The 17043-nt window shown below is 32.8% G+C and overlaps 1 protein-coding gene across 4 annotated transcripts in view; it reads right to left on the reverse strand.

Annotated features, from left to right (window-relative positions):
* Positions 1 to 5181: 5181 nt before the first annotated feature.
* LOC119607810 (myb-like protein D) overlaps positions 5182 to 17043 on the reverse strand; it is a 95103-nt gene continuing 83241 nt past the window's right edge. For all 4 annotated transcript variants that reach the window (XM_037961915.1, XM_037961914.1, XM_037961913.1 and 1 more), the window contains exons 3-4: positions 15513 to 15620; positions 5182 to 5202 (exon numbers count right to left, since the gene is read on the reverse strand). In XM_037961915.1, coding sequence (XP_037817843.1) covers positions 5197 to 5202; positions 15513 to 15620 — 114 coding nt within the window. In that variant the 3' untranslated portion in view covers positions 5182 to 5196. The remainder of the gene's footprint in view (positions 5203 to 15512; positions 15621 to 17043) is intronic.

Consider the following 17043-nt stretch of genomic DNA (forward strand, 5'->3'; position numbering starts at 1 on the left):
AGTTTGAAAATAGTCTTCTTCTGCAAGAAACTCATCTAGGCTGGAAGGTATCTGGCTCTCCAAGTAGCCATATGGCAAGCAATAAATATCTGCCAATATCTGTTCTTTAGATGAACAGCTTAGAATGTTTTGGGAACAAGAGGAATTACTCGATCAAAAATCATGGTCCACTGAAGAAGAACTCTGCCAAAAATTGTTTAAGGAAACTCATCTCCGGAATGAAAATGGACGGTACAGTATTAATCTGCCATTCAAAAGGTTACTTCAAGGTCAAGACCTACCAACGTTTTCCTACACGGACTACAATGCCATGAAAAGACTTAAACAGTTAGAATTGATTTTTAAGCAGAAACCAGAATTTGCTGATCAATACAAAAGGTTCATGGTGGAATATGAATCGTTTAATCATATGGTTAACCTCGGTGAGTACCCTCAAGCTATACCAATTAATGCGTATTTTTTTCTCATCATGGCGTACTCAGAGAGGCAAGTACAACAACAAAATTACGTGTTGTTTTTGATGGTGGAAACCGTAGGCCATCGCAAACTTCTATTAATGAAGAGTTATCAGCAGGTCCAGCTTTGCAAAACGATTTGTCTACAATAATAACTCGTTGGAGAAAACATTGTATAGGTTTTACTGAGACCTGGAAAAAATGTTCAGGCAAATAAATGTGTCCCCTGAACACCAACCATATCAATGCATACTTTGGAGAAATGTCTCAAGCAAAATCTGTGTATATGCACTTCGTATAGTGACATATGGTACGAAGTGCATATTGGATAGTTTCCGCTAGAAATATAGCTAAACGCGTACTTTATGCTTTAAGTACAAAGCGCAATCCTGTCAACAACTTATGGGTAACTTACCAGCGGCTGTAACCCACTCAAGCGTTTAAGCGCAGCGGACTGGATTAAGCTGGTCCCATCAACATAAAAACTTCTTCTTTACGAACAGCTTCTACTTCCAAGGGCTACATTTGTCTTTTTATCTGCATGTGTACGAAGGCAATACATTTAGAGACTGTCACTAGTCTAAATGAGGATGCTTTCTTGGCATGATTCCGTCGCTTTACTGCGCGTAGAGGCTTATGCACCGATTTATACTCGGACTGTGGTACTAATTTCGTGGGTGCAAACAAAGAACTCCAAGTTCTGCATCACCGAAAACAAAACATCACTTCCTGAGCATCTCGCAGAAACTTTAGCCAATCAAGGTACAACATGGCACTTTATTCCGCCTGCTTTACCCCACTTTGGCGGACTCTAGGAAGCTGGTGTGAAATCCACGAAACATCACTTGCGCCGCATAATGAAAGATCGCACACTAACATACGAAGAACTCAGTACACTCTTTGCACAAATAGAAAGCTGCCTAAACTCCAGGCCGTTATGTCCCTTATCAGCCGATCCGGAAGATGCCGATGTACTCACACCAGCACATTTTCTTATTGGAGAACCTACCAATTGTATCCCCGATGATGACTTACTTGATGCTCGTCTTAACCGTTTAAGCCGTTGGAAAGTAGTAGAACATCGCTGGAACAAAGATTTATGTCGTCTTCAAGCTAGACCAAATTGGAATGAGGTCGAAAGAAATATAAAAGTTGGTGACATCGTACTTCTTCTCCACGAACAAAGTGTTCCAGGTAAGTGGCCACTTGCCAAAGTCGAAGAATTACATCCTGGCTCAGATGGGTTGGTAAGGGTAGTCACACTTTATTGCAACGGAAAGTACATAAAACGCCCTATTTAAAAAATCTGCTTTTTACCTTCAAATGATGTACATATAGATGAGAAGACTTCTACTTAAGAACAACTGTTCTTTGTGGGGAGAATGTTTGGGATTTTCCCAAACTAAAATTTATTAATAATTCTGAACTGAAACCCTAATTAAAATCTCCACAAAAATTAAAGCACTTATTTATTTCTTATTTTCTTTTAATTTGTCATTTGATTACAAAATTATTAAACTAAACCTAACGGTATTTTTAATAAGTACAAGTATGTTCATTTATTTGTATATCAACGCATTTAAATGTACATACAAACAAACATGTAAATTTACTGCAGGTAGAAAAACAGATCATTTAGTTTTGATGATCTTATAAATTTAAATTATTGATCACTTGTTTTTATCTTCTGCAAGAAGCAGTCAACTAAACAAAAATTTATATGAAGTGTAAAAAATTAAAGGGTATTTTTTTACTTTCGATCATGGGATCGAACAATATAATTAAATAAATAAAATTCTTCTACAAGACTATAATACTCGATAATACTTTATTTAAAATGTGCAACAGTAAAGAATTAATACGTATTCTCTAAAATGTTACAAAAATATGCGATTTTCCCGAAATCCACCGTGTTCAAATCGCAGGTACAGCCTAAAACTGTATGAATTAATTGGTCTAATTTTTTCACCGTTAATAGCCTTTATCTATGTATGTATGTATGTATGTATGTATGCATGCAGCATGTATGTATGTATGTATGTATGTATGTATGTATGTATGTATGTATGTATGTATGTATGTATGTATGTCTGTATGTCTGTATGTCTGTCTGTATGTATGTATGTATGTATGTATGTATGTATGTATGTCTGTGTATGTATGTAGTCATGTATGTCTTCTGTCTGTATGTCTGTCTGTCTGTTGTCTGTCTGTCTGTCTGTCTGTCTGTCTGTCTGTATGTCTGTCTGTCTGTCTGTATGTCTGTCTGTCTGTATGTCTGTCTGTCTGTATGTCTGTCTGTCTGTCTGTCTGTCTGTATGTCTGTCTGTATGTCGTATGTCTGTCTGTCTGTCTGTCGTCTGTCTGTCTGTCTGTCTGTCTGTCTGTCTGTCTTCTGTCTGTCTGTCTGTCTGTCTGTCTGTCTGTCTGTCTGTCTGTCTGTCTGTCTGTTCTGTCTGTCTGTCTGTCTGTCTGTCTGTCTGTCTGTCTGTCTGTCTGTCTGTCTGTCTGTCTGCTGTCTGTCTGTCTGTCTGTCTGTCTGTCTGTCTGTCTTCTGTCTGTCTGTCTGTCTGTCTGTCTGTCTTCTGTCTGTCTGTCTGTCTGTCTGTCTGTCTGTCTGTCTGTCTGTCTGTCTGTCTGTCTGTTCTGTCTGTCTGTGTCTGTCTGTCTGTCTGTCTTCTGTCTGTCTGTCTGTCTGTCTGTCTGTCCGTCTGTGTCTGTCTGTCTGTCTGTCTTTGTCTGTCTGTATGTCTGTCTGTCGTTGTATGTATGTATGTATGTCTGTGTATGTATGTATGTATGTATGTATGTATGTATGTATGTATGTATGTATGTAGTATATGTTTCGTATGTTTGGATTAGGGATGTCAATCCCGAAATCCCGATTCCTAAAATCCCGGAATTTTTCGGGATTGGCAAATCCCGGATTTTTTCGGGATTAGGATATTCCGAAACCTGGGATTTTTCAAAATAAATCCCGGGATTTGTTTCAAAAACTTTTTTATATTCTTTTTTTGAGCCATAATTTTCATTAATTTGAAAATTATGATTTTATGTTATTTTCGAACTCATGCAAAACTAAATTCCGCAGAGCTAATTTATACATATTTGAAGTGGTATGATTCCATACACATAGCACATATACATTTATTTATTCACTTCGTTTTTATACCCTACACCACTTTAGTGGGGAAGGTATAATATTTGTCCTATACCCACCTTAAGTATACCAATCGGCTCAGAATCATTTTCTGAGTCGATTTAGCTATGTCCGTCCGTCCGTGTAAACCTTGTAATCAAACTACAGCAATTTTGAAGATAATTCAGTGAAATGTTGCATGATCTTCTATTGTATTAGAGACGGATCCTATTGAAAATGGGTAACATCGGTCCAATATTTGACCTAGCCCCCATACAACTGAACCCCCGAATAGGGCTTTTAAGTTCATAATTATGGTCAATATACTCGTATCTCGACAAAAAGCTGCAAAGCCAAGTTCTATACTAGCCATCATGACCCTGAAGTATTTTTGATAATACGGCCTCATATTACCCTAGCTCCTATACAAATCCCCTTTCGAAATATGACTTAAATGTACACAATTTTCTTCAACAAAAAAATAGCTAAAGTATATCTGAGGCAAGGTACAATTCAACTTTATGCTTTATTATGAACAATAAATCACATATTATTTTTATAACTGGTGTAGGGTATTATATGGTAGGCTTCGCCCAACTATAACTTCTTACTTGTTAACACATCGAAATGTTTGGTCGTAGAGCGACCCAAAAAGTATACACATTCTGTGTCTGTAAGCTGAAAACACGAGTTAGAAGACTCATTCTATTGGGCTGCAAATTTGGACCAAGATTGACACAAGAAAACCTAATTGGAGCTCCTCTGAAAATCACATTGATACTGATATTAATATCAATACATTACAATATTTTGATGGTGGGTATTTAATTTCGGCACAGTCGAATACAAACTTTATTTTTTCAATACTAGAGGATTTTACATTTCTAAGTTTCTACAAATCTGAGTGATACCGGTAAAGGTAAATTACCTAGTTCTGAATGCACATAAAATTTTATATTAATACTACGAATATAATTACATGTCCAAAACTAATATGTATTTTGTGTAAAATTCCAAATATTTTTCAAAGAATAGGTTCTAAAAATTGAATGTTCGAATAATTAAATTGGTATCTGTTAGAGTTATTAGTTCACATGAACAGTATGAGATTTTAAAAAGTGCTTATGTCTAATTTCGGAACTAGAAATTTATTTTTACTTAGGAAGTAAGTATTATTTAAAAAGTTTCAGAAATTATGCAATTTTGAAAGTTTTTATTTCAAATTGGGAATTAATTGGATTGTTTTAATTTAAATATATCTTCTGTCTGCTAAATTTCCACAAAATTAAAAAATTTTCTTTACAAATATGATGATTTAAGATTTTCATATAAAAATAATTAATTCATGTAATCCCGAATTCCGTAAAATCCCGGGATCCCGGGATTGCAATTTTCAAATCCCGAACCCCGGGATTTGTAAAAGCCAGTCCCGTTTGGCTTCCCTAGTTTGGATGGCTGTGTCTTTCATTGCCATTTGTATGTTGTTTTTGTTTCTTGGAGTATTCAGTTTCCTATGTTGGATGGCTGTGTGTTTCATTGCCTTGTGTATATTGTTTTTGTGTGTTTATTTCGTTTAACGTTGTTGTTGTTCATTATGTTTTGCTATTGCTATAATAAACGGGAAAATAAAATAAATTAAAATTTTATAAAATTGATATTTTATACCCTCCACCGCCATCAGTGGTGATAGAGGGTATATATAAGTTTGTGGTTCAGTGTGTAACACCAAAAAATATTAATCTGAGACCCAACAAAGTATATATATTCTGGCTCCATATGAAATGCTGAATCGATTTAGCTATGTTCGTCTGTCTGTCTGGTTAACCGTCTTGTCTATACCCGAGCAAAATTACGTACATCAATACCCAACATACCCGGGTATGTCATACAATTTATATGGCTATTTCATCTTTTTATACATTTCTAGTGTATAATTCAGATAATTATTAAAACTAATGTAATAAAACGTCCGAATATATAAATTAAATAGTTTTTGATCATAAACCATTAAATTTTAGCAATTTTTGTTAAAGTTTTCTTATTGCTTTCCTATTAACAAAAATATCATATGCAAAAAAAACCAAAAGAAAAAACGCCTTCATAACGTATAATGTACATTATGCAGAATTTGACTTTGTAAAATTTTGATTTCAAGAAGCTATTGCTCAGTGACCGGCTAAGATAATTGAATAAAACTTTTATACCCACCATCAAAAAAGATGGGGGGTATATTGTTTTTGTCATTCCGTTTGTAACACATTGAAATATTCATCTAAGACCCATAAAAGTGTATATATTCTGAGTCCTTATAAGATTCTAAGACGATCTAGCCATGTCCGTCCGTCTGTCCGTCTGTCTGTCTGTCTGTCTGTTGAAAACACGATAGAGTCCAAATGAAAGCAGCTAGCGAGCTGAAATTTTGCACAGATACTTCTAGTTGATGCAGTTTGTTTGGTATTGAAAATGGGCAATATCGGTCCACAATTTCGCCTAGCCCCCATATAAGGCCCCCTTCAGAAAATGACTTTATCGCTCATAACTTGCTAAGGGAAGAACCAATAGCGGTGAAATTTGGCACAAATATGTTTTATAGGAACCTAAATCTCTTCGTAGAATTTTATAAGGATCGGTCCATAATTGACCCTACCCCCCATATAAAGTCCCCTTCAGAAAATGACTTTATCGCCCATAACTGCCTAAGAAAAGCATCAATAGCGGTGAAATTCTGCACAAACATGTTTTATGGGAACCTAAATCTCTCTGTAAAATTTTATAAGGATCGGTCTATAATTGACCCTACCCCCCATACAAAGTCCCCTTCAGAAAAATGACTTTATCGCTCATAACTTGCTAAGGGAAGAACCAATAGCGGTGAAATTCGGCACAAACATGTTTTATGGGAACCTAAATCTTTTTTTAAAATTTTATAAGGTCCATAATTGACCCTACCCCCCATATAAAGTCCCCTTCAAAAATGACTTTATCGCTCATAACTTGCTAAGGGAAGAACCAATAGCGGTGAAATTCGGCACAAACATGTTTCATGGGAACCTAAATCTCTTTTTAAAATTTTATAAGGATAGGCTCATAATTGACCCTACCCCCCATATAAAGTCCCCTTCAGAAAATGACTTTATCGCCCATAACTGGCTAAGAGAAGCATCAATAGTGGTGACATTCGGCACAAACATGTTCGATAGGAACATAAATCTTTCCGTGGAATTTTATAAGGATAGGCCATAATTGACCCTACCCCCCATATAAAGTCCCCTTCAGAAATGACTTTATCGCCCTAACTGGATAAGAGTAGCATCAATAGCGGTGAAATTCGACACAAACATGTTCTATGGGAACATAAATCTCTTTGTAAAATTTTATAAGGATAGGCCCATAATTGACCCTACCCCCCATATAAAGTCCCTTCAGAAAATGACTTTATCGCCCATAACTGGCTAAGAGAAGCATCAATAGCGGTGAAATTCGGCACAAACATGTTTTATGGGAACATAATCTCTTCATATAATTTTATAAGGATCGGTCCATAATTGACCCTACCCCCCATATAAAGTCCAATCAGAAAATTACTTTATCGCCCATGACTGGCTAAGAAAAGCATCAATAGCGATGAAATTCGCACAAACATGTGTATAAGAATTTAAATCTCTTCGTAAAATTTATAAGGATCGGTTCATAATTGACCCTACCCCCAATACAAGGGCCCCTTCAGAAAATGACTTTAATGCTCATATCTGACTTTAAGAAACATATGTGCATATACATATATAGCAATAAAATTCGACATAAAAAAAATTTTATAGGAACTAAAATCATTTTCTTAAATTTTATGAGAAAATGACTTTAAAGCTCATTACCTAGCTTAAAACTGCGAGTACTGAGTACGACATGAACAATTTTCGTATTAAGGTCTCCTTCAGAAATAACTTTAAGGTACAAACTAGTTTTGTGTGAGCCAAAAGTTCTTTATCAAATTTTATAAGGATCGGTCCTTAATTAGCCCTATCCCCCTTGTAAGGTCCCCTTCAGAAAATGACTTTAAAGCTCATTACTAGCTTAAAACTGCGAGTACTGAGTACGACATGAACAATTTTCGTATTAGCTACAATCTCTCACTAAATTTTATGAGGACCAGTCTGTAATTGACCATACCCCCCTATAAGGTCCCCTTCGGAAAATTACTTATTAAACGCTCACTACTGACTCAAAAATGCTATTACAGCAGTGAAATTCTACGTAAACAAGTTTTGTACTAGCCAAAAACTATTTATCACATTTTATGGGGATCGGTCGATAACTGACCCCACCCCTCCATATAAGGTCCCCCTCAGATAGTGACTGTAACGCTCGTTACTGGCTGTAACGCTCAAATGCGACTACAGCGATGAAATTTCACATAAACAAGTTTGTATGAGTTTATGGTTATAAATATTGGATCAAACAAAATTAATATTTTTAATTCGGAAGAGCACGGTCCATGCTTAAGCCTTTATTAAATTCCCTCTTCCAAATATTTCCCTGATGTTCATAATAATATCGACATATGATTCAACATAGATCGATAATATCAAAGTTTATTTATAAGGATGATTTGATGGTGGGTATATAGATTCGGCATGGCCGAATATAACACTCTTACTTGTTATAATATTATTTATAAGGTGTATAAAATCGATCAGTATTAAAGAATTTTTACTTTCGTAAGTAGGGAACATTTTGCAAAAAAAGATTGCTAAGTCATGGTCAAAAATTAAATTTTTCAATTTAAACTTAAATATTTTTGGGTTATATGAGAATAAAATTATTATAATCAGCATAATTTTAATTTACTAAGTCATATACAATAAAAAAATATTATTTCATCAAATCGGCGCATATTTGTTAATGTTACATGATCCACAATTATATCACATTCAATTTATGAATGAAGACACATGACTGTATTTGAAACGAAATTTTTGTTTAGTATAATTTATTTTCATAAGATACAAGAATATATATAATTCTAATAATAAAACATGAAAGTTATAATGAAACCTAGTTTCCTCTCCGATAACTGACATATAATTTGTATACATACCGGGGTATGTTGGATATTGATACAAGAGGTAAAAATAGAAAATTCGGTAATAAAATAAATATATATATATATATATATATATATAGATATATCTATATATATATATATATATATATATATATATATATATATATATATTATTCATATGGGGCTTAGAGCCCCCATATGAATAAAATAGAAAAATCAGCATAATTTTAATTACTAAGTCATATACAATAAAAAATATTATTTCATCAAAATCGGCGCATATTTGTTAATGTTACATGATCCACAAATATATCACATTCAAATTTATGAATGAAGACACATGACTGTATTTGAAACGAAATTTTTGTTTAGTATAATTTATTTTCATAAGATACAAGAATATATAAAATTCTAATAATAAAACATGAAAGTTATAATGAAACCTAGTTTCTCTCCGATAACTGACATATAATTTGTATACATACCGGGGTATGTTGGATATTGATACAAGAGGTAAAAATAGAAAATCGGTAATAAATATATATATATATATATATATATATATATATATATATATATATATATATATATATATTATTCATATGGGGCTTAGAGCCCCCATATGAATAAAATAGAAAAATTCGTATATCTGAGAAACTATTAGAGCTACATTCTTTAAATTTTACTTGAAGAACTTTGACATTCATCTGAACATTTAGAGTAGAACGGGCGGACTTCCAATTGGGTACTTGGTACCTCTCATATCAATTAAATACAAAATTTCTTTTATCTGGGAAACTAATAAAACTAGATTCTTCAAATTTTTCACAAATTATTTTAATATTCATCTGAATATTTTGGAGGAAAAAGGGCGGGCTTTCATCTGGGGAGCATGAAGCCCCCACATGAACTAAATTCGTATATCTGAGAAACTATTAGAGCTAGAATCTTCAAATTTTACATGAAGAACTTTGACATTCATGTGAACATTTAGAGCATAACGGGCGGACTTTCAATGGGGCGCTTGGCACCACATATATGAATTAAATACAAATTTTTCACAGATAGATAGAAATTGGCGAACTTGCAATAATTTGCTTGGCATCTCTCATATGTAACATATTGTTAATCTGGAAAACTATTGTAGTTAGAATTTTCAAAATCGTTAAGTGGGTTTTTTATTTAATCAGTTTAAACATCTAAACTGATTTTCTTGAAATTTTCACAATCTCTTCCTGTATGTCTGGAAGGGCTTATAACTGCTTTTTATGTTGAAATTGCAAATGAGCGAGGTCCCACGTATAGAGTCCACAAATTTTGTACAAGTAACTTTTGTTTAAATACAAATATTTGGACAAAAATAGGGAGTTCAGCAAAAGCTGGCGTGGCACCTCCCATATGAAGTATGTAAATACTAAAATCTAATTATTAAAATATTTAGATCTAGAAAACTATAACAGCTAGAATCCCCAATTTTGGTGCCTCTCACGTGAAGTAATTGCAAAAAATTGTATATTCTTAAACTTTAACCTCCATCTAAACATTTTGGGTAATAAATTGGCGGACTAAGCATGAGGGGAGCGGCACCTCCTATATTAATTAAAGACAAAAATTCGTTTATCTGGAAAACTAATGGAACTAAATTCTTCAAATTTTGCACGAAGAACTTAAATATTCATTTGAACATTTTGGAGGAAAAAAATCGGTCTTTCATCTAGGGGGTCTTGAAGCCCCCACATGAATCAAATAGAAAAATTCGTATATCTGAGAAACTATTAGGGCTATATATCTAACTAATATCTAACTAACTATATATCTAACTAATTTTTGGAAAATATATAGAAAACATTACTTTGAAGGCATAGTCCAAATTTCAAGCCGATACGATATATAGATCTCGAGATATATCACTTCAAAAATTATACCCGTGTAAGTGGGTATTGACATAACGGTTAAAACACGCTCACGTTAAAACTAAGCAAATGAAATCAACCAAATTCACTGAGAATCTTCATTGTTTTCCTAACTAGTTTGGTATTGCAAATCAGCAAAATCGGTTCACAACGTAAAAAATTATGAGTAAAAATTTTAGACTACCTCAAAAAAATTAAGTTTTTTTTCCCTAATTCTTGAGTAGTTTCCTCAGAAACTACCAAAGATAATTCGACAGATTTTATTACACATTATTTTTTCCATCTATAGATTAATTATGTTTAAAATTGTAACAATCGATCCAAAATTTCCCATAGCCCCCATACAAAGCTACATATTCCCGGAAATTAATTTATCGTAAATAACTTCCTCAAATATATCGGTATCAACACAAAATTTTGATATTATATGAACAGGAATCAAAACTACCGACTTAGATCTGTATCGGACCACAATTGGTCATAGCTCCCATATAAGGTCCACTTTAAAAAATCACTTAAATGAACATATTTTATTGATAAATAAAGCTATCGGGATAAAATTCGACATGAATATGTTTTGTATATACATAAATCATTCTACGAAATTTGTTCCGGATTGGTCCATAATCGGTCATAGCTCCATCCGAAAATCACTCAAATGCGCATAATTTATTGATTGATAAAGCTATCAGGGTAGAACTCGAGGTGAATATGTTTTGTATATAGATATAAATCATTCGGTGAAATTTTTCCCAGATCAGTCCACAATTGGTACTAGCTCCCATATAAGGTCAACATCCTAAAATCACTTAAACAAGCTTAATTCATTGATAAATAAAGCTATCGGGATAAAATTCGTCATGAATATGTTTTGTGTATAAATATTAATTACATTACGAATTTTTTTTCGGATCGGTACATAATTGGTCATAGCTCCCATATAAGGTCCACATCCGAAAATTACTTAAATACGCATAATTCATTGATAAATAAAGCTATCAGGGTAAAACTCGACGTGAATTTGTTTGTATATATGTATATATATATATATAAATCATTAGTGAAAATTTTCCACATCGGTCCATAATTGGTTACATTCCATATAAGGAATTTTTTCAGCATCGGTCCATAACTAGCTCCCATATAAGGTTCACTTCTGAAAACCACTTAATACCACATAATTTATTATTAAACTTGACATGAGTATGTTCTGTGTATAGATAAATCACTTTGATTATTATACCCTTCACCACCATGAGTGGTGATAGAGGGTATATATAACTTTATCATTCCGTGTGTAACACCAAGAAATATTCATCTGAGACCCAACAAAGTATATATATTCTTGGTCCTTATGAAATTCTGAGTCGATTAACTATGTCCGTCTGTCTGTGTAAAACACGTTCACGTAAAAACGAAGTGATATAAATTATTGAAATTTGGCCAGCATATTCCCTATTGTCCTATGGTATTGAAAATGAGCAAAATCGGTTCCCATCGGGAAAAGTTATGAATCAAAATTTAAAACAACTCAGAAAAAATGAGCATTTTTACACATTCTTATGCAATTTTCACGAAAAACTTTGCAATATAATTACATGAAAAATCATCACACATTTGTTTTTACACGAGAACTTTATTCTTCCTCCCATAACAAAAGTACATACAAAATGAGATTATTGTTAATAACTTCCTTCAGAATGTTGATATCTTCAAACAATTTTACAAATTAAAATTCTATGTCAATAGAATTCATATAGAGAAAATTTTTTCTGGATCGGTCCATAATTGGACATAGCTCCCATACAAGGTCCCCTCCCGAAAAGCACTTAAACGCACATAACTCATTACTAAATCAAGATATCCATATAAAATTTGGTACAAGTATTGCTCTTATATACAGAAATGTTACTGTGAATTTTTTTTTCCGATCGGTCCTTAATTGGCCATAGCTCCCATACAAGGCCCTCTTACGAAAATCTCTTAAGAGCCCACATTACTCATTACCAGGGCAAGCAAAAATATGCTCTAAAAAAAGTGTTTTATGCGCATAAAAAATGCTCTAAAAACTAAAAATATGCTCTAAAGATATACAAAATATGCACTTAAAATTTTCCCATTTTCCAAATGAAAACACCGTTTTTACCATTTTTGAGACCTTATAAAAGCGGGAAGAACCATTCATTTATAAAATCCGTTATGTTATCTGAAAGTCCAATCTGTACTGAAACATTTAACATAATTTTGAGCTCGAGAGGCCAATTCGAGGGGTACGGTTGTAGATCGATTTCAGCCCTTTTACACAAGCTTCATTCTTGTGTCATCAAAAAGTAATTTAACTATATGAATTTATTTTTAGGGAATGGGTTTAAAATTTTATTTACCCCATTATAACAACTTGGCAATAACTAAAGGTAGGATTTTATAATGCAGATAATTCATTTCTAGTCATTTGAATTGTACTTTAGTTAAAGGACATCGGTAAAGCACACGGAGACCTTTCCGCCAGCTTACCTTCCCGTATACATATAATAACGAGATACAAATTATCGGGGTTATAAAATCCTATCTTTAGTTATTCATTAATTTCCCAAAAAAATTTTTCAATCTGTTTTTATTTGAAAACAACATTATAAAAAAATATGCGATTATGAGTAAGATATGCGGAAATATGCTGTAAATTTAAAATATGCAAAAATATGCTGTAAAGAACAAAATATGCAAAATACGCTCTTACAAATCTATGCGAAAATTCGTTAAATTGTCTGAAATGGATAAATAGCCTACTTGCGTGTCCATATGACGCGCAGCAAAAAATATGATATTGCATATTTTTGGTTGCCCTGCTCATTACCAAATAAAGCTATTGTTACAAAATGTTGCACAAATATTAGTTAAGATTTTTTCAAGATCGGTTCATAATATGGGTGCGATCGGTCCCATACAAGGTTCCCTTAGGAAAATCTCTTAAACACACATTACTTATTACTAAATTACGATATATATACAAAATTTGACTGAAATATAGCTTCTATATACAGAAATGTTACTTAAAGATTTTTTACGATCGGTCCATAATTGGTCATATCCCCATACCGATCGGCTCTCATACAAGGTCCCCTCCCGAAAATCACTTTAACGCACATAACTCATTACTTAATTAAGATATCCATATAAAATTTGGTACAAGTATTGTTTTTATATACAGAAATGTTACTGTGAAATTTTTTTCCGATCGGTCGTTAATTGGTCATAGCTCCCATTCAAGGTCCTCTTACGAAAATCACTTAAACGCACATAACTCATTACTTAATTAAAATATCCATATAAAATTTGGTACAAGGTTCCCTTACGAAAATCTCTTAAACACACATTACTTATTACTAAATTACGATATATGTAGATACAAAATTTGACTGAAATATAGCTTCTATATACAGAAATGTTACTTTAAGATTTTTTACGATCGGTCTGTAATATCCCCATACTAGGTCCTGCCCGAGAATTTGAATTTCCTTAAATCTTTCACACAAATTATTAAATATCGTTAAAGCATATCTTAGGGCGCTTTAAAAATTTAAAAGAAATTAATTGTAACAGATTTAAGCTGTTTAAATCTTGGGGTTTTTCTATTTAAGACATGATAAATCTTATTTCTACAAATATTTGATCAATTAAAAAAGTATTAATATAAAAGTAGCTGGTGCCGAATATAGCACTCTTACTTATTTTTTTCACATATGAGCCTTTACATCCCACAAACTGACCACAAAGCTCTTAAAGGAAATGGTTCAAGCTTTCTTTTGAGTGAAGAAAATACAAAAAAATAAAAATGCCAAATATTGAAAAAAAAAAATTATTCCTGAGCTAAAAAATTATTTTTTGGAACTATAAAGCCCTTTAATGAAATTGTATAAGCTTTTTTTTAATCAAAACAAAAAAGGACCCATTTTGAAAAAAAAATAATTATTTAAAAAAAAAATCAAAAAATTTTTAAGAAATAGCTATCTGAACTCCTTTGGACAATTTGTGCTTTTATTTTGAAATTCCAAGTGGGCTAACTGTCACGCCCACTTACTAAATAAGTATTAAAAGTAGTATTTCTCAGAAACTGGGTAGAGTCCTCTAATTATGCACGAAGAACTTGACACATATTTGAATTCTGGGGGAAAATGGGAAAAACTAGCATCCCACGCCTATATTGCTAGCCAATACAAAGGACGTAAATTTGGAAACTATAACAGCTACAGTTCCCAAATTTTGTACGATAAACTACAGTGTCAATATACATAAAAAATTTGTGCAAATTGGGCGGATAAGAAATAGTGGTCGTGTCATCCCCCATATAAAGTTAGTATCAAAATTCGTATATCTGGAAAACTCGTATCCCTCGTGTCCCTCCCATTAGAATTAAATAAAAAATCGTATATCGGGGAAACTATTAGAGCTTTAATGCTCAAATTTTGTAAAAAAAATTGACATCCATGTTAGTATTTGCCTAATAAATTGGCGGTCACGGGGGCTTGATTTGCCCCCGTATCGGGGAAACTATTGGAGCTAGAATGCTCAAATTTTTCACGAACAGTTTTGACATTCATGTAAACAATTGTATAATAAATTGTGGGATAACGGGAGCGTGGTGAATTAAATACAAATCGTATATCTAGGAAACCATTATAGCTAAAATCCTCAAATTTCTTACATGCAATACCGAAAGCCATGTGAACAATTCGCGGAAAATAACCGGACTATGTAACAGGTTCCACTAGAACCTACCTTAGTTTTAATGTGTTTACTATGGCATTGAAATGTTGACAAAACAACTGTCTTTTGTTCGATGAATTTAATATCGTAAAGGGTTTTTTATTTATATTGTTTCTAGGGAAGCGAAGCACACTGGGTTATCTAGTAAATAATAAAAACAAAAAGTTCACTTTACTTACAGCATTGCAGGTATTGATATCTGTAATTTGGCCACTCTCTAAGAACTCCACCACTTTACTTAGTTCGCCACTGCGAGCAGCTCTTAAAAATGATATTGTAGCATCATTCTGAAATGTTAAAAATTTGTATATATTATTTTAAATTAAAAATTTATAATAATAGTTTTTTAAACTTTTCAGGGGACTGCCCAGAAATATATTTAACAATGATAAATTAATAGAGTTCGTCTAAAATTAAATGAAATTATTAATTATTATACCCGATTGATAGAATTTTATTATCAAACCGAAGCTTTCCGCATGAAATTCGGTTAGAAGATTTGAGTTCCTATAAAAGTTCTTAAATCAAGTTTCATAACTCTACAGTGTACACGTATTTTTAAGCCAAAAATGGTCGTTAAAGTAATTTTCTGAAAGGAACTCTATATGCGGGTAGGGTCAATTATGGACCGATCCTCAATAAATTTGGTAAAGAGATTTTAACTCATATAAAACTTATGTGTGTCGAATTTCATTTTCTGAAGAGGATCTTATATGGGGACCAATCATATGCCGAATGTCATAAAAGTCAGTAGAGAGGTTTTGGCTTATAAGAAACTTACTTATGTCGAATTTCATCTCAATACTCGCACTTTTAAGTCAGTAACGAGCGTTAGAATAATTTTCTGAAAGGAACCTTAAAGGGGGAAAGATAGGGTCAATTATAGATCCACATAAAATTTGGTTAAGAGATTTTGGCACGCAAGGAACTTACTTTAGTCGAATTTCATCGCTATACTTTTATTTTTAAGCCAGCAATGAGCGTTAAAGTAATTTTATGAAGGGAATCTTATAAGGGGAGTATACAAGTTGGTAGAGAGATTTTAGCTCGCGAGGAACTTACATGTGTCAAATTTTATCTCGTAATTTTTAACCAGTAATGAACGTTAAAGTAATTTTGTTAGTGTTTATAAACCGGTTAACCGAAAAACCGGTTTTTATTGCTTATTTCGGTTTTTCGCAAACCGGTCTTTTTAAAACATTGGTTTTCGGTTAACTGGGTTATGCGGTTTTTAAGTCTCGGTTAACCGGTTTCAAAAAAATCAAATTTTTAGTACAAAATTGTATATTTTCTTTGATTTTTTATTGTGATTTTTAAAAATTTTGGATAGATAATTCTAAACATTATTTTCCGTTTGTGCATATGAAGACAGACCAAAGATTGTTAAACAAATTTTAGGAAATGTTAAACATATATTATGTATATCAAATGGAGATTTCCAATTTCGGGCAATCAGGAAATTAGTAAAAAGTTGTCATTTAAACCAGAGGAGCTCAAGATTGCCATTTCATAGCACGCGTGATAGCGTAAGAAAATTCTGCTGACGCTAAGTTGATGTTGTATGTTGTTGTGTAATACATTATAGGTTTAATTTCTTCTTCTTTTTATAATGAGCAATATCAGTTGGTTTGCACTCAACTTGAAAAACAAAATCAAATCAGTTGCTGATCAGCACTTGTCGAAGTAAGGTTTGTGCGCGATTTTTTTACA

The sequence above is a fragment of the Lucilia sericata genome, unplaced genomic scaffold (genome assembly GCF_015586225.1).
Source record: "Lucilia sericata isolate MDLA Ls3-8-SP2 unplaced genomic scaffold, ASM1558622v1 Contig000752F_arrow, whole genome shotgun sequence".
In the NCBI taxonomy this organism is placed as follows: Eukaryota; Metazoa; Arthropoda; class Insecta; order Diptera; family Calliphoridae; genus Lucilia; species Lucilia sericata.